Consider the following 22975-nt stretch of genomic DNA (forward strand, 5'->3'; position numbering starts at 1 on the left):
GATTGACTGGATCTTGGGGTGTGGTGCTGTCAGTACCTGTGCAGGAGAGCGAAAGTCTGAGTAGAGTCTTCAGGTCCTTGGTGCTTCCAGTCTTGCTCTGCGGATGAGAGACTTGGACTCTGACCAAGGATCTGAGATGGAGATTTAATTCCTTTAGTACCAGGTCTCTTCGGAGAATCCTTGGCTTCCGCTGGTCAGACTTTGTGTCCAACGAGCGGTTGCTGAGAGAGACTCAAATGAGATTTGTTACTTGCATGGTCCGTGGCGCGTCAGCTATGGCTGTATGGACATGTGGCTCATTTTCCCCGACGCTGATCCTACTCACCAGATTCTCAGCGAGGGAGTCTCGTGAGTGGAGGAGGCCAATGGGCTGACCATATGCCTCATGGTTGCAGCAGGTTGATCAGCATCTCATCTCTCATCTCTCAATGCTTATTCTTCTTCTTGCATATGGCAGTTTGTCTGCCAAGTAGCTATCATTTTGTTGGGGAGTAACTATGCCGCTGATGATGTGCCTCTATACCAGAACACTGGTACCCATTTCGCCGACCTCGGAAGGATGACAGGCTGAGTCAAGCCCACCTGGTGTTAATTCAGTGGTGAACTGTGCTCAAACTTTGGACCCTAAGATCCTAAGCCAGCCACCCTAACCACTTTGAAAGAATGTGTGTGTCTCAATGCTGAAGAAAAGAAAACATCAGGTTTATCTCTCATTGCTGAAGAATCGCTTAAAAATAAATTTTAGGTCCAGATCCGGATTCAGATCTTCACCAAAATCGAATCAATTTGTCCTTGTGTTACACCCAATCTCTTCATCAAGTTTCGTATGGATCCATCCATAACGTTTTGAGATATCCTGATATATATCATCTTTGGCCGTATCTCTCAATGGTGAGGAATCACTTAAAATTCTCCAGTATCCAAATCCAGATCCTGATCTTCTTCAAGGATGAACCAATTCGTCCTTGTCAGACACCCAACCTGTCCACCAAGTTTCGTCCAAAACTTTTTGAGATATCCTGCTCACAGACAGACGACGGACAGACAAACAGGGGTGAAAACATAACGTTCCTCCACCTTCGGTTGGAGAGGTAATGATGCTTAAGTCGTGTTTAATTGCTGTAACATGAAATGATAGGCATTGATTTTCAAGCAGTAGCCAAATTTGTCTCACATACTATTCTGTCAAAATACAGCTTATAATATTTTTGTCAATATGAAGTATTTTTAAACTTTATGTGAATGTAAAATTTTGCTGAACGTTTAAAAAGATGTTTCATTTATAATGGGGTAGCTTTTCAGATAGGGTGGAGGGTTGGTGGAGATGGGGAGGGGATGTGGGAGGGGGAGGGAGGCGAGCGGTTGGGGTCCAGTGGAAAAGGAATGAAGAAGACCCCTTGTAAAATGCAGTTCTTCTTTTTTTAGCATAGCACTTGCAGAGCTTTAGGGTGCAACACTGCAATATCAGCATGAATTTCTCCAGGGAGAAACCAGCTACCGTCTTTCACCCAAGTTACTGAGCCAGTTGCAGCAAGCTGAGCAGTCTGGTATCCCACTGGTCGCCCTCCTTGGCACTGAGGAGTTGGCAGCTGGCACAGTCCGACTTCGCACCGTGGCAACACGCCAGGAGGTAACGCTGTAGCAGAACCATCTGCAACACTTGTAGAGATTGTTTTCCGATTCAGATCTTTGACGATTGTTGGCACGTAACTTACATGTGCACACATGCACACACTTCCAATTGCACTACACCGCATTCGTTTTTAATACTCCACATACCATAAGAATAGAGTACAGTAGCTGTTATTTCCCATCTACCGTCTGTGTTTTCTGCTTCTACCAGACATGAGGAAAGTTTTGCATTGTGAAAGCTGTGTTCGTTTATCCTTTGATTTTAACACTGCAAATTTCATTTTTCACAATTGTGTGAAGTTCAATTAATTTATTTTTTGCAACTCCACCAAAAGTTCTTCCTTATATAGCTTTGATATCTTTAACAACTAATCTTGTTGGCAGAAACCTAGTGTCAATCTGCATTGGCAGACAGGTATAATGATGGATGAAATCAACAGGAGACCCTGAAAACAATACCTGTCCAACCTCAAGAATTAACTTTTAAACTTGTCTCCCTCCTCTCAAACCTGGTGGTGCCTCATTAAGTATGTCTCTGGAGTATGCTCCCCTTCCATCCCTTCCCTCTCTTCAAATGGCATCACACCTGACTCCACTCGTGAAAAGGCCGAATGCCTCAATTCTGTGTTTGCTTCCAAATATTGTATCTCCAACACCTCACTCTCGGTACCCATCATTCCCAGTGACCCCAACTGCTCCTGAGAAGGTGGAGAAGGTTCTTTCAACCCTCGACTCTGACTGCTACTGGACCAGACGGTATCAGCTCATGTGTTCTTAAACCTACTCTGCCCCTTTTGCATATCCTCTCTCTGCCATTTGCGCTTGTTCATCTTCCATCTGCTTGGAAATCGCCAACATCACTGCATCATATAAACTACAGAGAGAGAGAGAGAGACACAGATGGACAGAGACAGATAGCACACACCTCCACCAGGCTAAACAGTTTACATTTTGTGTCGCTGAAAGGCTGGATCTGCTGACCTAAGCCAAAATCTAATTGGCTTGTTCTTGTCATCGAACCAACTCATTCACCAAGTTTTGTCATAATCCATCCACAACTTTTTGAGATATCGTGCTATATATTGTGCTATATATTGTTTTTAGCCTATCACTCAATGGCAAAGAATCACTAAAATTTTCTAGTATCTTGATATGGATCTTCACCAAGATGTAATCCTTTCATCCTTGGCACACACTCAATCTCTCCACCAAATTTCGTCTGAATCCGTCCACAACTTTTTGAGATATCATGTTCACAGTCAGACAGACAAAGAAACAGACAAACAAGCGGGATGTAAACATAACTTCCATCCATCCTCAGTAGCAGATGTAATAATGTACAAGAACTGATCCTCTCAACTACAGTCCTATCAACTTACTTCCAATTATCAGCAAGGCCATGTAATCTTTCATCGCAGTTGATATGAAAACCTTCATTTTCTCCAAAAACCTCATCTCAGATCAATAATTTGGTTTCAGACCAGGTCACTCTACCTTGGACATGCTGCTTCTGTTCTCCCAACAATGGATAGAGGCCCTCGATATCAGACATGACATCAGGACCATCTCTGGATATATATTGTGCTTTTGATGGTCTGGAATCCTGCCTTACTCTCCAAACTCTGCCTGTGGCATCCATCGTCAACTCCACACATGGCTTACTAACTTCCTCTACTCTCGTAGCCAACGTATGGCACTCAATGGAATCCTTTCATATCCTCTCTTGTCAAGGCTGGAGTGCCCCAAGGCATTGTTCTGGGCCCAGTCATATTCATGACCTTCATCAATGATCTCTCTGACTCTCTGGAAAATCCACTATCCATTTGCTGATAACTCCACCCCCTACTGTGACAACCCACATCCTTCAGGCAAGCAGGCTGCAGCCTCTTCCCTCTCTTCAGACCTTGAAAAATAAACCACGAGCCTGTCAAACACTTGGAGTACGTCTTTAAATCCCGACAACTCTCTCTCTCTCTCTCTCTCTCTCTCTCTCTCTCTCTCTCTCTCTCTCTCTCTCTCTCTCTCTCTCTCTCTCTCTCTCTCTCTCTCTCCCTCTCTCTCTCTCTCCCTCTCTCCCTCTCTCCCTCTCTCCCTCTCTCCCTCTCTCCCTCTCTCCCCTCTCTCCCTCTCTCCCTCTCTCCCTCTCTCCCCTCTCTCCCTCTCTCCCTCTCTCCCTCTCTCCCTCTCTCCCTCTCTCCCTCTCTCCCCTCTCTCCCTCTCTCCCCTCTCTCCCTCTCTCCCCTCTCTCCCTCTCTCCCTCTCTCCCTCTCTCCCCCTCCTCTCTCCCTCTCTCCTCTCTCCCCCTCCTCTCTCCCCCTCCTCTCTCCCCCTCCTCTCTCCCTCTCTCCCTCTCTCCCCCTCCTCTCTCCCCCTCCTCTCTCCCCCCTCTCCCCTCTCTCCCTCCTCTCTCCCTCCCCTCCTCTCTCCCTCCCTCCTCTCTCCCTCCCTCCTCTCTCTCTCCCCTCCGTCTCTCTCTCTCCCCTCCTCTCTCTCTCCCCTCCTCTCTCTCTCCCCCTCTCTCCCCCCTCTCTCTCCCCCCTCTCTCTCCTCAATCCTCTTGAGAAAGTTCAGTCATTCAAACTCCTTTGTCATGCTTTCATCAATAATCTCTCTTGGGCAAACTACATTTCAAAGTTGGCCTCCAAAGCCAGCCACCAACTGGGCATCCTCCGTCATTCAAGGTCCTTCCTTGGCACACCTGAACTCCGATCCACCTACAAGGCTTTTAACTGCAGCTTGATGGAGTACTGCTCTCCCTTCTGGGCTGACTCCCCTGCCTCACATCTTGCTCAGCTTGACACTGTGGAAACCAAGGACTTTCAGATTATTGGAATCTCACACAATGAAGTTGGCCTATCACTTCGCTATTGCAGACAGATCAATGGTCTCTGTCTTCTAGCCCCTCCTTTCTGGTCTTGCACCCTCTGCTCTTTTCATGCCTTGACCCCCACCCGCCCAGGCTTCTGCAAGGCACACACAGTCCACCATCAACCCTCTTAGGGTGAAACTACCAAAATCCAGGAGCACTTCTCACCTCCACTCATTTCCTCCTGTTTTATCCCATCTGTGGAACCAACTTTCACATCCTCTTCAGTCTCATTCTTCCCTCCTGGCTATCAAGACCGCTGTTCACCACCATTTCAGATATTCCCCAATCTAAAACCATGATCTTTTCTTCCCTCTTTAACCCCTCCACCCCAATCCCTCCTCTTTCCAAATTTCCAGTTTTCCCTCCTGAGGGTTTCCTTCTGTATCCATCTTGTCCAACCCATGCATCCTCTCCTGCCCCCATTCCCCCCCCCACACCCATTGCTTGTCCACCTCCCTCTGTCTTGGCCTTTGACTCTGCTGTTGGTGTCCCCCCCCCACTCTCTCTGCTCTTCCTTTCTTCCTTTTATCTTGCGTCCTGATCTGTTCAGTTTGCTAGTACTAGCTCTTCTACCAGCCTCGACCATGCAGACCAAAAAACGAAAAAAAAAACTTTTACAAAACCACATGACCTACCATGGGAAGCAAGGAGAAACTGACGTTTCGGGCGTTAACCGTTCGTCAGAGCAAAAGAGGTGTTAACGCCTGAAACATCAGCTTATTGTTTCTCTCGGCGATTAGCATACCTCAATCAATGTCCTTTTGATTTCATCCAAAAAAAAAATTCACAACTTCATTTAATATCTAACTAGTGCGTGGCTGTACGTGCATAAAAAAAACAAACAAAAACCTTTCAAACCACGTGCCACAAACAACAACCACATAGGCCATTCCTTCGCTCTCGCGTGCCCGTACGTGCGTCGCCGTACGTGCAAAAAAAAAAACTTTCAAACCGCGTGCCAGAAACAACAACCACACAGGCCGTTCCTTCGCTCTCGCGTGTCTGTACATGCAAAAAAAAACAAACAAACAAACAATCACACAGGCAGGCCGTTCCTTTGCTCTCGTAAACGACAACTGGATTGGGGCATTGTGTTTATCGATAAATACGCATAAGAAATCGAGAAATTATTAGAATTCGCCATAGTCATCACTATCTGGAAGTCTGTACATTGTATCCCGTAATGGGGAACGTGGCCGAGGATCTCTTCCCCAACGGCCACGCCTACGCAGCAACGTGTCCTGTCATTGGTAACTAAACGGCGCCCTTTCCCCATCGGCCACGCCTACGCAGCACCGTGCCCTGTCATTGGTTTGGTAAATAAATGGCCATAACTTGGGAACCACTTGTCCGATTAATATCAAACCTTGAAAAGGCACATCCTCAGGTCCTCAGAAATATACCTGGCAAGTTTCAATTAGATCGGACCAGTGGTTGTCGAGAAACGGCAGTCACAGACACACACACAGACACACACACACACACACACACACACACACACACACACACAAACACACACACACACACACACACACACACACACACTGCTGGAATTATAGATAGATAATATATGTCTTATCGTAATTGTTCCTCCCTCTCTCTGTCTCTCTCTCTCTCTCTTTCTCTGTCTAGGTTGAAATTTCACGTGACAAGATCGTTGAGGAGATTTCTAAAAGAAGTTGAATCTGCTGAGTTAAAGAAATAAAAACAGGATTTGTGAAGCTCCACCCAGGCCACAGGCCCTGCACCAGATCTGTTACTGTAGGGCGTCTCATGCTGGTGATTTTCCATCCTGCTTCCAAAAATACTTCTACATTTCATTATTGCAACTGCAAATGTACAAAATAAAACCACTAGAGCACAAACGTTGTTTGCAAGATCCTTCTTTCGTTTTTTTTTTTTTTGCTAACGCAGCTTTTCAAGGCCTATGTACTGACATAGACCCCCCCCCCTTTCACTGCGAATGCAATACGTTGATGTTTCCTTAAAAGTAAGGGTCTTATTTTACCCTTTGGTTGTTGTTTTTACATTGTGAATGCAAATCGTGTGTTTTTTTGCATAATCGGGTGGTATTGTTGGCAATTTGTCATTTTCTTGGCATAATCAGCTTGTCATTCTCCAGCATAATCTTTCATTTTGAAACTGAAGAACCCAATTCCACTTTGTCAGACCACTGCTGGTTTTATTTATTTATTTGTTGGTCTATGACGACAACTTTTTTGGCCCCCATGAACGACCTCTTGTGTCAGTGTGCAGATTATTACACTGTATGCATACTGAATACTGTGTCACCCCATTGACAGGAAGGCTGTGGATGAGTCATAACTCTTTGTCTACGTTGAAAATCTGGTCTGGCACCCGAAACATGATGTTACATCCTAAAAGCGTCTGTTCAGATGGCATTTTCTTTCGGGACACAATATAAACTCGATCCTTTTCTTTCATTAACTACTAGAACTACACTTACTTGAAAGAAGAATATTTGGATGCATTCATTTTCTGTATCAGCATGTAGGACTATAGCAGGGGCACTTGAATGAGACAGTCGGCAAATCAATAAAGTGTATGGGATTCACATTGGACTCCCATGTTCATAAAATCATTCCTTAGACTGGGGAACAAACCAAACGGTTTGCTTAAATGATGTCCTATGTGACATGCCTTGGGCATTTCCAGTCCAGAGGGCAAGAACGAATCAAGCCTGATTTTATACTTCTATGCCTGATTGAAATCAGATGGAAAAGTCTTTTGTCTTGTTTTAATCCATCGGTCTTTTGAATGTGAAGGGAATTCTGACAGTTATTTTCTCAAAAAAAATTAGGGCTCAACAAGGTAAGACTCTGTTCCAAACAGCGCTCATCAACAAACCATTTTCATTATATTTACCTCTGCCACCGAAGGTGGACGGAGGTTTTGCTTTCACGTTTGTCTGTGAACAAGACATCTCAAGTGTACAGATTCAGACGAATTTGGTGTTGAGGTTGGGTGTGTGATGAGGACGAAATGATGATATTTTGGTGAAGATCCAGATCCAGATCCTCGAATTTTTTAATTTCACAAGTGATTTATCACCATTGATGGATGGGGCCAAAAAGCAATATGTCGCATGATGTTTCAAAAGCTTGTGGACGACTTGTGACAAAACTCGATGGATGAGTTGGTTCGGTGAGAATAACAGGCTGATTAGATTTTGCCTCAGGTCCAATTGCAGATCCGGCCTATCAGTGGGATACAAAATGTAAACTGTTCAGCCTGGTGGAGGTATGCTCTCTACTGAGTGCCATTCTAGTTATAAGATTAAACCAGTCTTGAGAAATTTGTTGATATTAAATAAGTGCTCCAGTTATTTAGCATCTAGAATTTGGTGCAAAAGGTGTACAATGTGTACAATAACTTTTTATTCTTTGTTTTTTTTTTGTTTTTTTTTTGCGATTCGGATACTTTAATATCACCCATGATGCTATCGACTCGTTTCTGTTGGTTCTTCACGAGACTTGTTGCACCGACAACCATTAGTATCACGACGGTCTGCATCTCCCACAAACTGCATTTCACGCTTTTGCTCTTTATACTTGGACAGCATTTTGGATTCTTTCACTGTGACTTTCCTTTCTGATGGGAAAACTACATCCGTCACAAGACACTCACTGTTCTTGTCATTAATTAACCTCCGCCATCGAAGATGGACGGAGGTTACTGTTTTCACCCCTGTCTGTTTGTTTGTTTGTTTGTGAACAGTATTACGGAAAAACTCCTGGACGGTTTCGACGAAACTTGGAGGGGGGATTAGGTATGGTCCAAGGATCATGCCATTAGATTTTGGACTTGGTCCAAAGTCCAATATGGCCGCTATGGCGGGCATTTTGAAAAAATATTTGAATTTTTGTTTTTGCATTTCTACATGTTTTAAGTGATTTCCAACCAAAAATAAATAAATTTGTTAGAGAAAAAAAAAATTGCAAATTTTTTTTCAAAAAAATTTTGATTTTATTTGAAAAATATTTGAATTTTTTTTGCATTTCTACGTGTTTTAAGTGATTTCCAACCCCCCCCCCCCAAAAAAATTTGTTAGAGAAAAAAAATTAGAGATTTTGCAACTTTTTTTTCCAAAAAATTTCGATTTTTTTTTTTTTTTTTTTTTTGGGCATTTCTACATGCGTGTTGATCTGGTTTAGTTTATTCAATCGTGGTTCAGTAGAGTCTGATCCGTTTTGACCTACAATGAATAGGATATCAGGTTCACTTAAGTGACCCAGCAGTATTGACGGCGGAGGTTTTGCGCTCTACCGAGTGCTCCCCCTCTAGTTATGACTGTTTTTGACATTGGTGGTTCTGTCGTGGATTAGCATCTCCCACAAGATTGGCACTTCTTTGGTCTTGACTTATTATTGATTAGCAGGATAGCCTCAAGGTATGCACACCCCTCTGAGCTGTCTAGCCTGGATTTTAATCTTGACTCTGCCATAAACTGTGATCGTGGCGCTTCACATGCATGGCAATTCATCAATGGGTGTGCCGTCCCTCGGAAGGACGTTAAGCCAGAGCATCTGTCTGCCACCACTGGAAGTGTTCATAAACGTGACAGATCCCATGGTGTCCTTCACAAAGAGAAGGCGAGCTATCGCTGGCACCATGGCCAAATTAAAAAATCCTGCTTTGAAGCAAACCACACAGCATAAACCTTGTCAAGAAATTGCTTCGGCAGCACTGACGCCTTGTAAAGAGTATAGGACATATCATCATTATTATTACTGACGTTTTAAATATTCGAGGATAAGCAGATTGACATTAACGTATTTCTAAAAGCAATCAAAATTCTTTCCTTATGGGTATTTATTGCCTGAATACATCAGCTTGATTTCTGTACTTATTTCCTTGTTTCAACTGATCCTGATAATGTACAGTACCTTTTTGGTTCTGAAAATTCACTTTCATATCACAAAGACATATTTTCTGGCATTTGGCTCACTCATTGTGGTGGTAAACTCCTTGAGAACATGCGAAAAGGATATTTGCTGTTGCTGCCTTGTCATGTGATTTATTTATGTCACTTATGTGGGTTTGTGGTTAACCAACTGTGTTGGTCGCTGCCCATCAGTGGACAAGATCAGCTGCATTGTTGATGAGGATAAAGTTTCAGGGAGAAAGGTTGTTCGTAAATACTTTCCCACAAACTGGTCTGGAGAAAATCCCCCCATCCCTCTCTAAACTGCCAATCCTCGTGTTCACAATCAGTGATGTCGGACTCGAGTCCAATTATTTTTTTGGAGGACTCTGACTAGACTCTTCAGGACTCAGACCCGGCTCGAATCCGAGTGTACAGTAAAACTTTTAGTGCACAGTAGAACTAAAAAGGTAATTTGGACCATCCTTTCCATATTGTATTCTAACCTTTTAACATGATACGTCATACTAGATTAGCAAAAGAGACATGAAAATATCTTCTAAATACATTTTCTGAATAATAAGGGACGGTATTATAGTATCGGGAAGATAAAGTCCCACGGATGTCAGGTCAAAGAGGTTATGTGATTATACAAGGCAAGCGGAGAGTTGTTTTCCGAGGGGTTACATGGCGAATATGCAAACAGAGAAAAACATTGATGAGTGTTTACATGAATTTATATTCAGCTGGTTCGATTTCTTAATTTTATACATAATATTTTGTTCATTGCACTTTCGATATAGGGTTCGTTTTGCAAAGTGTTAGAGTTAGGAAAATACATGCATACCCGATAAATATTAATTTATAAATCAGGGTTCAGGTTAGTTAGGATTAGGGTTTTTGTTTTTTTTTAAGTGTTAAGTTTTGAAATTTAATAATTGAAATTCAATGACATTGATGTAAACTTTTATTTTCATTGGAGTCATGATGACTCAACGTTGACTGTAGTTCAGTTGTCACACAGTCAAGCCATCATAGTCAGAATAGATATAAAGTTCAGACAAATTCTTTCTGTCTACAAAGAATAGGATTGGTTGACCTGATGAATGTAGCCTCCATTGCACAAAGGTGAGCTAAACTGCATCCTCTTCTCAGGATTTTAAACCAGCCAATATGATATTGCTCTGCACACTGAGGATTATTCAGTAAATGGTAACCACCTGCAGAGGCACAAGGAATAGTTGTCGTACTGTGTACATTCTTACAAGCCCGAGTTGGTTGTCTCTGTTCGGTTGACTGACCCTATCTGATCCCCAAAGGTGCGTGTTGTTCAACGCGATCCTTCAATCTCAAAGATGTGCGGCCCACATACCGAGCGTCACAATGACATTGAAATTCGTAAATAATCTTACTTATATGAGAGGCGCGCAGAACATATTTTAGACTGATGGAAGCAACCGGCAGGTAGTGAAAATCACAAGTGATTGAGACAATTTGTCTGAACTTTATATCAATTTTATCGATGATGGCTTGACTGTGTGACAACTCCACCACTGTCAACATTGAGTTGTCATGAAAACCTCCCCTCCTCACCAACTAGCTCTCAGCTAATTATCATTATGTTTCCGCCGGTACTTTGGTGATTCATCTCCGCCTAATCCCATCCTTTCTTTCTCTCAACCAGTCAACTTCATAAACGAGAGTTTGGTCCTTCTTCTTCATCTGCTTGAGGTTTTATCCTGAGGAGTGCGAGTCGAAAAGCTTTGAAAATGGACGTTTTATTGAAATGCATATTTATATTTTGTTGTTATCGTTGAATGTTTGTTCATTAAATAAGCTACGGAGTTATCTAAGTATGGTCAGAATCGGTTTCCTCGACAGAAAGTAACCCAAAATGTCTTTAAAAATTAATCTTTTAAAACAATATTTTTCAAATTTGCTCCTGGCAATCCAGAGTTGCAAATGTCTGTGCGGTGTTTAGTGCATTTTTTTTTTGTGACATATTTCAAAGTCAAACATCTTTATTTAAACTCACAGAGAGATGAAAGTTAACATGCACGATCACATTTGTCACCTCTTGCTGAAAATATAATATTTTATCCTTTTCATGTTTGATCCAAGGATGTTTTTGTCGTTTTTCTTTAAAGTGGTGCTTAAATGTTTTCAATGTTTTTTTTTTAAGTCCTTAAAAGCACTGAAATGTCTTTTTATTAACTGTCACAGTTAATTTTTTATTAGCTGTCACATAAGTTTTTATCCCCCGCCGCGTGGCGGAAGGGGGATATTGCTGTCACCCAGGTCGTCCGGCTGTCCGTCCGTCCGGGCGTCAACATTTATAGCTGTGAGTGCGATAACTCATAAACTGTTCGCCATATCGATTTGAAATTTGGGTCACACATGTACCACCTGAAAAGGAAGAACCCTATTGATTTTGGGCGTGGCCGGATCCAAGATGGCAGACTGGGGCGGCCATCTTCAATAAAATGTTTTTTGCCATATCGATTTGAAATTTGAGTAACACATGTACCACCTGAAAAGGAAGAACCCTAGTGATTTTGGGCGTGGCCGGATCCAAGATGGCCGCCCCAAAAAAATGTTTTTTGTAATAAATGGAAAACCGCGAATCTGATTTCAATTATTTTTGGTGACTACGTTCCTCACCCCTGGGGAACTTTTTCGAGATGAAGACCAAATGGTGTCTTGTTTCCAATTCACCTCCCTCATAATCTGGAATATGTATGACCTTTTTCATTCAATGGCGGGGGATTCCCCATCTCTGATGGTATATTTATTAGGTGTTGCAGTTAATTTTTTATTAGGTGTTACAGTTAATTTTTTATTAGGTGTTGCAGTTAATTTTTTATTAGGTGTTGCAGTTAATTTTTTTATTAGGTGTTACAGTTAATTTTTTATTAGCTGTTGCAGTTAATGTCCCTCCAGGTCTTCAAGACAGCTGTTCAACACCACCACAAAGGGAGGGAGGTAGAGGTACGGGGAGGTAGAGAGAGAGGAGGGAGGGGGTTGAGAGAAGGAGGGAGGGGGGAAGAGAGAAAGGGGGTTGGTGGAGGGATAGTGAGGAGGGGAGGTAGAGAGAGGAGGTGGAGGTAAAGAGAGAGGAGGGAAGGGGGAGAGGTAGAGAGAGGAGGGAAGGGGTAGAGAGAGAGGCGGCAGGGGGGAGGTAGAGAGAGAGGAGGGAAGGGGGGAGGTAAAGGTACAGAGGGAGGGGGAAGTAGACAGAGAGGGGGGGAGGAATTCTGGCAGGTGTCAAGTCCAGTTTGATGTCCATCCGAGAGACACAACACACAATGATAAATCACGCTTCCTGTGAAACATCGGGATGACGGTTTATCGCTGGGTCGAGATTTGCACCCAGACTAAACAGCTTAGAGTGGGCGTGCGTACCTCTCAGCTATCCTGCCGTGATGTGACGATTCATTGCTTTGATACTGAAAATATTTTTTAGTCATCGTAATCATCTCATTTATTTGCCTTCTTAATGCCAGAGATGTCCACACGGGCAACCACACCACCGTATTGACATGGAAGCTTGAAAAGATTGAAGCTTGAAGAGCGCTCCAATCAAGCAAGCCACAAAATGGTTGAAGAAACTTTCAAAATGAAACGTTGAATTTTTTTTTTGTACGCATTTCTCTATGCCGAAGTAATGGGTCATAAATTGAAAGATTTTACAAAAAGGGGAAACGTGGTGTAAAATATAATTGCAAATTTTCATTGAGTGAGACTCTGTCCCATGCACCACAGAACGACTTTGGGCCAGGCAGGTGAGTGGACTTGAACTTTGTTCAAGTTCATTGGACATACAGTATTCGGTGACGGTGCTAATATTGTGGAGCACTCGCTAAGTACTTAAGCACTCAATGAAACGGTTGATGAGAAACAGCTGGCTTAGCAAGCGATTAGCGATCGCCGATCCATCGTATAAACACCTGAAGATGCCAAAAATGTGAAACAATATCCAAATTGGACAAATGAACACTTTTATAGCAGTCGGAAGTGCTGCTAAGTTCAATTCTGGATGTTAAATTTTGTAATTCAGCTTAGTTTAAGAGATTATAGAGATTATGACATGTGCGGAAATTAAAGTTATGAATGCTGGCGTCTCCGGGCATTTATAAGCATTGCAATGTATCCAGCGATTCGTAGCTATGAAGACACTCAACAACAAATTTCAAAAAAATTTTTTTTACTGGAGATGTGTAAAGTGATTAAGACTAATTTGGGTATGCTGATTTCAAAAATCATAACCGTTTTGCTGTATCACGTCAGGATTTTCAGGAACAGAAATATTCCCATTGCCTAGAAGTCAGGATTTCAATGAAATTTACATATGTCTTTTACATGTCTATTTCGTACAATTGTTGTTAACTTGTGTTATATTTCTTTCTTTCAGATAAAGATGAGTAGGCGTTCCTGTACCAATCATCCTGACAACTTCTGTTATGTCTGTGGTCGGTATACCAAAAAAGATCAACAGCGAAGTATATCTACAGCAGTGAAAATGAAGGCCGCCTACTTTCACTACTTCGGGTGTAAGGTGGGGGACCAAGAACAGAGCTGGGCACCACACATCTGCTGCACAAGCTGTCACACAACCTTGACTCAGTGGTTGGTGGGCAAGCGCGCGAGCATGCCATTTGCGGTGCCCATGATATGGCGTGAGCCGCAGAATCATCATGATGATTGTTATTTCTGCTGCACAAGCATCGCCGGCTTCAACAAGAAGAATAAAGGTCACATCAAGTACGCTGACTGCGTCTCTGCTCGTAAACCTGTGCCTCATGATGACGAGAACCCCGTTCCAACACCTCCAGCTGATCAGAACATAGCTGTAAGCAGTGGTGAAGAGGATGGTGATGATGAACCTTTTGAACCCGACACTCAAGAATCACACCTTCTGAACCAGGGAGACTTAAATGATCTTGTAAGAGATCTCTCGCTGTCAAAGGCGAAGGCAGAGCTGCTTGGATCAAGGCTGCAGCAGTGGAATCTACTTGAACCTAACACCAAGATATCCTTGTTCAGAGCACGTCACAGAGACATGGCTGAGTTCTTTGAGATGGAAGACACGATGACATTCTGCAGTGACATCAACGGTCTGTTGAAAGAACTTGGGTGTGATCACGATCCTGCAGATTGGCGCCTCTTCATCGACTCGGGGAAGAACAGCTTGAAGGCTGTTTTGCTCCACAATGGCAACGAGAAACCATCAGTCCCACTGGCTCACGCGTTCGGCATGACAGAGACCTATGAGACTATGCGGCAGCTGCTTGATTCCATCAAGTACAATGACTTCAACTGGCACATCTGCGGAGACTTGAAAGTGGTGGCGCTGTTGTTAGGGCTGCAGTCAGGCTACACGAAATACATGTGCTTCCTTTGTCTCTGGGATAGCAGAGACGACAAGAATCACTGGACGAAGAAAGATTGGGAAGAGCGAAAAGAGCATGTACCTGGTCGACACAACGTGAAGCATGTCGCCCTTGTCGACCCAGCCAAGGTTTTCCTTCCACCACTCCACATAAAGCTCGGCTTGATGAAAAGTTTTGTACGGGCAATGGATCTGAATGGGCGTGGGTTTTTATACCTCAAGGAAAAGTTTGGCAACACCTTGTCGGAGGCCAAGATCAAGGCTAGTGTCTTTGTTGGACCGCAAATCCGACAGATTATGAAGGACGAAACTTTTCCGACAACTCTAAACCCCAAAGAGCTGGCAGCGTGGAGGAGCTTCAAAGCTGTGACGGACAACTTCTTGGGGAACGAGCGCGCGGACAACTATGAAGAAATAGTGCAGCAGCTGCTGGAGTCCTTCAGGAAACTTGGCTCCAGGATGTCCCTGAAAATCCATTTCCTACACCAGCACCTGAACTTCTTCCCTGACAACTTGGGAGCAGTCTCGGACGAGCACGGCGAGCGATTCCACCAAGAGATTTCACTCATGGAGACGCGTTACCAAGGGCGGCACAACCCGAACATGATGGGCGATTTCTGCTGGTTCCTGCATCGTGAAACTGACACAGAGCAGCACAAACGCAAAGCCAAATGCCTAAAGCATTTTTAATTACATTCTAGTGGAGTTTTTCTGTAATTTCTATAATTTGAAGCATTCATGATGAAATAAATGAATAAATGAATTTTTGTAAATTTCATTGAAATCCTGACTTCTAGGCAATGGGAATATTTCTGTTACTGAAAATCCTGACGTGATACAGCAAAACGGTTATGATTTTTGAAATCACCGTACCCAAATTAGTTTAAATCACTTTACACATCTCCAGTAAAAAAATGTTGTTGTTCAGTGAGATCAGAGGAAAGTGAAAGAAATAAAACTTTATTCTTAAGAAATTATTGTGGCCTGGTCCAAGCCAAGGCATTGTTGAGCAGGCCAAAAAAAAAAGCAGCTTAAGTCTCTTGCGTGCTGATTGAGGGCTGACCAAGATGGCACGCCGCTGTCTTGGTCAGGCTTATTTTCGTTTTTCGTGATGAGCAACCCCTTAAACTAGAAAGGCAGTTGGTGGAGCGCGTACCTCCGCCACGTAATGCCTGATCCACGAGAACATATTAGGCCCAGTACATATTTGAAATGTCATGCTATACATGCAGTACTATATAGTTTTTGTCCCCATCTCTCAATGGTGAAGAAGCACTATAAAAATATAATGATTCTCGTATCCATATTCTGATTCGAATCTTCACCAAAATCTAATCAATTCATCCTTGGTACACACCAAACGTGTCTACTAAGTTTCGTTCGAATCTGTCCACAACTTTTTGAGATATTGTGCTATATATCAGTTGAGCCCGATCTCTCAATGCTGAAGAATCATTGAAAAAATTACCAGGTCCGGATCCGGATTAGGATCTTCACCAAAATTGAAACAGTTCTTCCTTGTCACACACCCAACATGTCCACCAAGTTTCATCTAATCCGTCCGCAACTTTTTGAGATATCCTGCAAACAGACAGAAAGGGGTGAAAACATAACCTCCTTCACCTTCAGTGGTGGAGGTAATAATCTTCAAAGGGGTGTTTAAATGAACCCAAACACCCAATTTTAATTCATGCAACACCTTGGATTTCCCTTCGTATGCATGCAAAGTTTGGAGCTGTTAGGTTTCATGGTTTTGGAGTTATGGAAGAGACGGATTGACACACTGACATTTATTATAATAGATTTTGTCATATTTATACTGTCATATTTATTTATGACTTTGGACCAGCTGGAACTAGCGTCCTTAAGCTTGCGTGAGCATCTGTGATGAAGCATGCATTTTAATCACAAATGAATAACCACAACTTCTCAACAGTATTTTGTAACACCAAGTGCAGTTTTGTTGCAGCACCTTAAAAAAAATACATTTCTGATCACACGTTTGGACCATATATGTGAAACCACTGTGTATCCGTGACCTTGTCCCACACATGCAGATTGCAAATGGACCATCATGACCTATGTGTTCATCTACTGAAAATGGGAAGAGATGAATCAGTCAGCTGTGATCGGATGAAAACATCAGTGATGAGTCAGGACAAGTGATTCCAATGTTTTTGCGCAATTGAATATTAATACCAAACAACCCACACTAATACATGCAATGTTTGTCATAAACATTTATATTTTGTTCAAGAATATTATGTAGAATTATCACATCCGCCACCGAAGGTGGACGGACTTTATGTTTTCACACCTGTCCGAGTGTCTGTCTGTTTGTCTGTGTGTGAGCAGGAAATCTCAAAAAATTTTGGATGGATTCGGATGAAACTTAGTGGACAGGTTGGGTGTGTGACGAGGACAAATTGATTCGATTTTGGTGAAGGTCCGGATCTGGATACGAGGATTATTTAATTTAAAAAGTGATTCTTCACCATTGAAAGATGGGACCAAAAAGGTTCCATGGCACAGTATTTCAAAAGTTGTTGAAGGTTTGTGATGAAACTTGGTGGATGATTTGGGTAGGTGACAAGTATAAGCGGATTAGAATCCAGTTAAGCTCCGGATGCAGGTCCAGCCTACCTGTAGGATACCAAACATAACCTGTTCAGCCTGGCAGAGGTATGCACTCTATCGAGTACAATTCTAGTTATTAGTGGGTTTTTTTTTGTCCCCTGCCCTCCGATAAGGTCAGAGATGGGGGACATTAAAATGAGCTGTCTGATGATATCCATCCATGACCGATCCTCTGTGCATGTCCTCTTGTGTCCGTGATATTTCAAAAACCGTTCAAGATTGAGATTTCATATTACACAGATCTGTTCCTCATACCACCCAAAAACTGGGGGACCTCGAGGATGAGCTCCTTGGTTTTGTTTTGTTTTTGTTTGTGCAAGTTTCGTTGAGATTGAATATTGAAAATGAATTTATTTATACGTGTTTAACCTCTTTAGGAGTTGATGACTCCCTGAAGAGTTTGCCCTTTATTTCTTACTCGCAGGTTACCTGGCGTTGCCCAGGTGGTTGGGGGTGATACTGAGAAGTGGGCGAAGCAAGAGAGCCGACGGCTGAGAATGGGACAGGTTGATCGAGGGCAGGAGAACCAACAAGGTGGGTGGTGGGGGAGGGAAACTGTGTGTGGGGCAGGAATGCCAGAACATCAGTGGGTAAAGGGGTCTTCAGGGTCTTGGGGTCTTAAGTGTCTTTGAGGTCTTTAAGGTTCTTACAGGTCATTGGGGTGTTGAGGGTCTTTGGGGACTTGTAGTTCTTAAGGGTCTTCAAAGTCTAAAGGGTTTTTGGGGTCTTCCGGCTCTAAGGGGTCTTCAAAAGACTTAAGGGTCTTAAATGGTCTTCGGGGTCTTAGGAGTCTTCAAGATTCTTCGAGATATTTGGGGTCCAAAGGGTCTTGGGGTATTTGGGGTTTTAAAGTGTCTTAATTGTGTTTGGGAAATTCAATGGTGTTAAGGGTCTTTGACATCTTTAGGGGTCTTATCTCCCAAGCATGTAGAAAGTCTTCTCTCAAGCATGTATTTCACTCTCTCAAGCATGTAAAAAAAAAATGTTTTATGGTTCTTCAGGGTCTTTAAAGGCTGAGGTTGTGGATGAAAATACACTTAGGACAACCCCCGGGTCAGACTTGATCTGTGTGCCAAATTTGGTGGTTGTTGGCCCAGCGGTCTTTGCAAAAATTGTGGACAGACAGACAGACAGACAGACGTCCGATGAATCTTCTTTATTGGATGAGAATGCCATGCCATGGTCGAAGGACGTATTAAGCTGCTTTATGTACCTTAACATGGGGTGCGTTTAAAACACAGGAATTCTAATGGATTTTTTGTCCTAGAGTCGAGTCTGAAAGGGTCTACAGGATCTACAGTCTGAGGGGTCTTTGGGTCCTCGGAGGCTTTTGGGTCCTTTTGAAATTTTGGGTTTTCGGGAACTTTTTGAGACTTTTGGGTCCTCGGGAACTCTTTGGGACTTTTGGGCTCTTGGTGACATTTGGGACTTTTAGATCCTTAGGGACTTTTGGGTCTGTGGAAGAAATGAACTCAATTTTCACTCAGGTTCAGCATACAAAGGAGAATATTTATTAACATTACGTATGAGCACACGTACGGGAGAAATCTCCATCAATGAAATTCTCAACAAAAAACCCCTTAATTCAAACCTTATATCGAATCAGGGATGAAGTGGAGGAAATGATTTAACAAGCAGGATAAAAAGAGAAATAGCCTTTCATCTGGGAAAAAGTAACTATTCCCACAGTTCAAAATCAAAATAACTACTTTCTGCTAATAAACTAATAAAATTAACTTATGCTAAATAAAATAAACTAATCACAAAATAATAGCTACTGGGAAAGGGTTGGAACAGAGTCGAAACAATATTGGTTCCAGGAGACCAGGTCCGCGTACAGCCAATCAGAAAAGAGCACAACAGCCCTTTCAATGTTCCCCAGGGTTTGGAGGTACAGACAGTTACACAGATCAAGAGATGCATTTTATTCATTAAATTTGTGAACTAAATAAGAAATATCTAAAGTTATGTTTAATCATATACTAATCCATATTAGTCTAGGCGATGGGTACAAAATACAGCTAGAATTGCTCAGTAAGTGATAAAAGCATGAGACTTGGCACAATTATTCTTCAACCCATACTGATTATTTTCAACGGTGGAGCCATTGAATACAGCATGTTCCTTAGCAACGGTTGCTAGGTGACAAATTTACCCTAGCAACGGGCTTTTTAAGCCTATTTACTACATTCGGAAAGGTTGGTGCTGTGTTACAGAACATCAGAACTATCAGTAGACGTGTTTTAAAGACAATTAGTGTCATCAGAAAACAAAACAACACAATAATTAGTGTCACCACAAAACAAATTAGCATTTGTTTTGTTGCTAGGTAATGGATAAACAATACCAACTGGGACTAAATGTATATATTTATCCTCTATTTGTAAATGATGCTTCGACTTCGCATTGCCTAATGGCCTACAGAAGAGGAATGTTTTGGGTAAATAATCTATACAGGTTGTCATAATTGTTATCAAAAAGTAACAAAACATTAAATATTTAGTTGCTTCGTAACCTATTTACCATGGCAACCATCTGAGTACACATAGAAGACTACCTGTGAACACGGGATTCACTTAACTCATTAACTCAACTTAAACATAACAGTCTTGTTATCAATAGAAGACCTTCTTCCTGGAAATATAATGAAAGCAATGATATTTTACACCACACATCAAATCAAAACATTCTTGCTGCACAATACATTCACGGTAGCAACCAGCAACTAGCAACTGTCAATTATGTTGTCACCTTGGACTTTCTTTGGACCTTCACCATAGCTTTAAGCATTGTCACAATCTCTCCTGCATGTGCAGTAAACAGTGCATTGTAAGTGTGCTCGTACACATTTGCAGTCTCTACACCTGCTCCTTCATGCACACTTCAGCAGCTCTGGGCAGGATGCACTGGCTTCTGGCAGATTTGTCCACAGGGGCTTCCACTGTTCTGGGCAAGTCCATCCCCACTCAGCAGGAAAGGGTAACTGGCGATATGGCATGGTAGTACGCCCCAAGTAGTGCCCACCTTGCAATACTGCCCTCCTGATATGCTGCTGTCGGGCAGCCTTTGTGGGAGGAATTCCTTTGTGGGAGGAATTGGTCCACAGTCATCCTATGTGCTGGTTGCTAAGGAAAATATGTTGCCTAGCAACCGTTGCTATACTATATACACTTCACATTGGCTCCACCCCTGAAAACGTTTAGAATGTTGTGTTGAACATTTGTGCAGTTTCATGCTTTTATCACAATCTGAACAATTTTTTCACCCCTCACCTTGACTAATACATCTAAGTCTTCCTGGAACTTACACAACATTTCCAGGTTGTTACACAATTTCAATCAAAAAATGACAAATTGATATCAATTGAAGGCAGATGTATGTTTTACAGAAAGCAAATGTACCAGAATACATGGATAATCATGTTTACAAAGGAATCCTCTCAACTGCAGCATTTTACTGAATTTTAATTAATATTGTTGTGGATTTCCACCCGCCCGGCGTGCGGCGTGCGGCGACCGCCTTGAGCTAAATTGCGGCCGTGCGCGCCGACCAAACAAGCAATCTAGTCGCAGCTTTTCGGATCAACGCCGAAACCCAGCTACGGGTGTTGTTAACTTCACCATAAATTAGCCAACTCTTCTGTCCGCGCTACAGGGTTGATCGCCGAATTGTCGATGTACCTAATTATTCGCGCAGACAGAAATGCTGGAGATTTATACCTCAACGGAGCCTGCACGAAAACAAGCCGCTTTAAGCAGCTCGTTCCGTTTGCAATTGCCGAGCAGTTTTATATCGCCAAGCCCAGTCGGACCAGATGTACGTTTTATCGGCTATTAATCAGCCAGCTATTTATTCCGAACGCAATTGTGGCAGTCAATGGTAGGAAAGGACACAAGGAGCAGGTGACATTTCAACAATGGGGACATTTATTTCAAATGCACATATGCAATGAATGGGGGGATGGGGGACAAGACACGAGCAAAATCCTACAGCCGATATCTATTTATTATGTACATGCACTTACAACAATTCTACTTACGGACAAGGCGCCACAGACTTTCATTCAAAAACCCCAGAAAAGAAAAGAACTGGGCTCGTCAGGCCCCCCTAACAAACGGACGCCAACGTTGTCAGACGGAATGAAAACCCGTCATTCTTGTTACAAAAACAGCTAAAATTGATGAAAAATCGGCCGAAATTGAAACCAACACAATAATTCCGGTCACAATAGCAGATATAATGGAAACCAACATGTTTATTCTTCACACAAGAACGGTCGTGATGGAAACAAGAACGGACAATCCCGAAATAGAACGGTGGGGAACGGAAGCAAGATTGGTTATTTCCGTCGCGAAACGTCCGAGAGCGAAACAAAAGCGGTTCATTCCGGTTACTGTAGTGCGAACAAGATGGCGGACGCAGTAGAACGACCTGTTACGGTATGTACATTTTTAGTGCTTGTGCCTCGAACATAAATGTAATATAGATAATATATAGTGGGTAGTACCTGATGTAGTTTTAACAATTTATTAAACCGAATTTTGTTGTGATGATAATGTTTGGTTTGCCTGTATTTCGATCCCTTGAGTGAAGGATCGCTAGTTGTGTAGGCCCAGTTCAACATAGGGGATCGTGTATGGGATCTTTTTACAGTTTTTACTTCATATAAACTTTGTTATTTTATTGGAATTTGCAATTTATTATTACTATCAAATTTTACCTCTTGCAAATATAAACGATCAATCGTCACTGATCGCTGCAGCACGGGGGCACGAATTACACGAAATGTCAGCCACACATTAAGTCAAGAGGGCGCATTTATCGCTGCTTGTATAATATCCCGTACCACAAACGGGTTTTCATTAACAGACATGATATATTCAAGTCAGACTATGTTAAAGTTAACTTACCATAACTTCAAGAACTTTTCAAGCCGCCATGTTTTCCACGTTATGGGAACCGGAATGAATCGCTTTTGCTTCGGTCTCCGCCGTTTCGCGAAGGAAATAACCAATGTTGCTACCGTTCCCCACCGTTCTATTTCGGGATTGACCGTTCTTGTGTCCGTCACGACCGTTCTTGCGTGTAGAATAAACGTGTTGGTTTCGGTTATATTTGCTATTGCGACCGTAATTACTGTGTTGGTTTCAATTTCGGCCGCTTTTTCATCAATTTTAGCTGTTTTTGTAACAAGAATGACGGGTTTTCATTCCATCTGACAACGTTGGCATCCGTTTGTTAGGGGGCTTGCTCATAAGCCTTTCATGTTCCTCGGAGCTGGGATGACCGAAGGAGCTCCGCGAGGCCGTGCAGGTTACCTTCGTCGCCCTTGAGGCGACTCGATGGTCTTTGTGTCAGCGATCCTCCATATGTCCCTGTGGTCAAAGGGCAGCTGTGGTAACGGCGGCTTGGTTGGTCCAGGGCCTAGCAGCGTGGCCTGGTCAATCAGGCCTGGCCGACGATGCTTCAGAGGATCGAACAGGCCTTGCTCTTTACGAGTTGATGCTCTTTCAGACCCGCTCACTCCTCAGCGTCGCTCAACCGATATATATATATATATATA

The 22975-nt window shown here is 42.7% G+C and overlaps 1 protein-coding gene and 1 long non-coding RNA gene across 2 annotated transcripts in view; both read left to right on the forward strand.

Annotated features, from left to right (window-relative positions):
* The window catches only part of HARS1 (histidyl-tRNA synthetase 1), a 49195-nt gene extending 42829 nt beyond the window's left edge, over nt 1-6366 (forward strand). Inside the window, exons 12-13 of the mRNA XM_085899207.1 lie at nt 1484-1630; nt 6134-6366. Of these exons, the coding sequence (XP_085755333.1) occupies nt 1484-1630; nt 6134-6184 (198 nt within the window). The 3' untranslated portion in view covers nt 6185-6366. The remainder of the gene's footprint in view (nt 1-1483; nt 1631-6133) is intronic.
* Nucleotides 6367-16225: 9859 nt separating this feature from the next.
* The window catches only part of LOC147019031 (uncharacterized), a 33535-nt gene continuing 26785 nt past the window's right edge, over nt 16226-22975 (forward strand). Inside the window, exon 1 of the long non-coding RNA XR_015062620.1 lies at nt 16226-17946. This is a non-coding gene — a long non-coding RNA (uncharacterized LOC147019031). The remainder of the gene's footprint in view (nt 17947-22975) is intronic.

This window comes from Eptatretus burgeri, chromosome 10 (genome assembly GCF_056783735.1).
Source record: "Eptatretus burgeri isolate ZD-2024b chromosome 10, Ebu_testis_v1, whole genome shotgun sequence".
Lineage (NCBI taxonomy): Eukaryota > Metazoa > Chordata > Myxini > Myxiniformes > Myxinidae > Eptatretus > Eptatretus burgeri.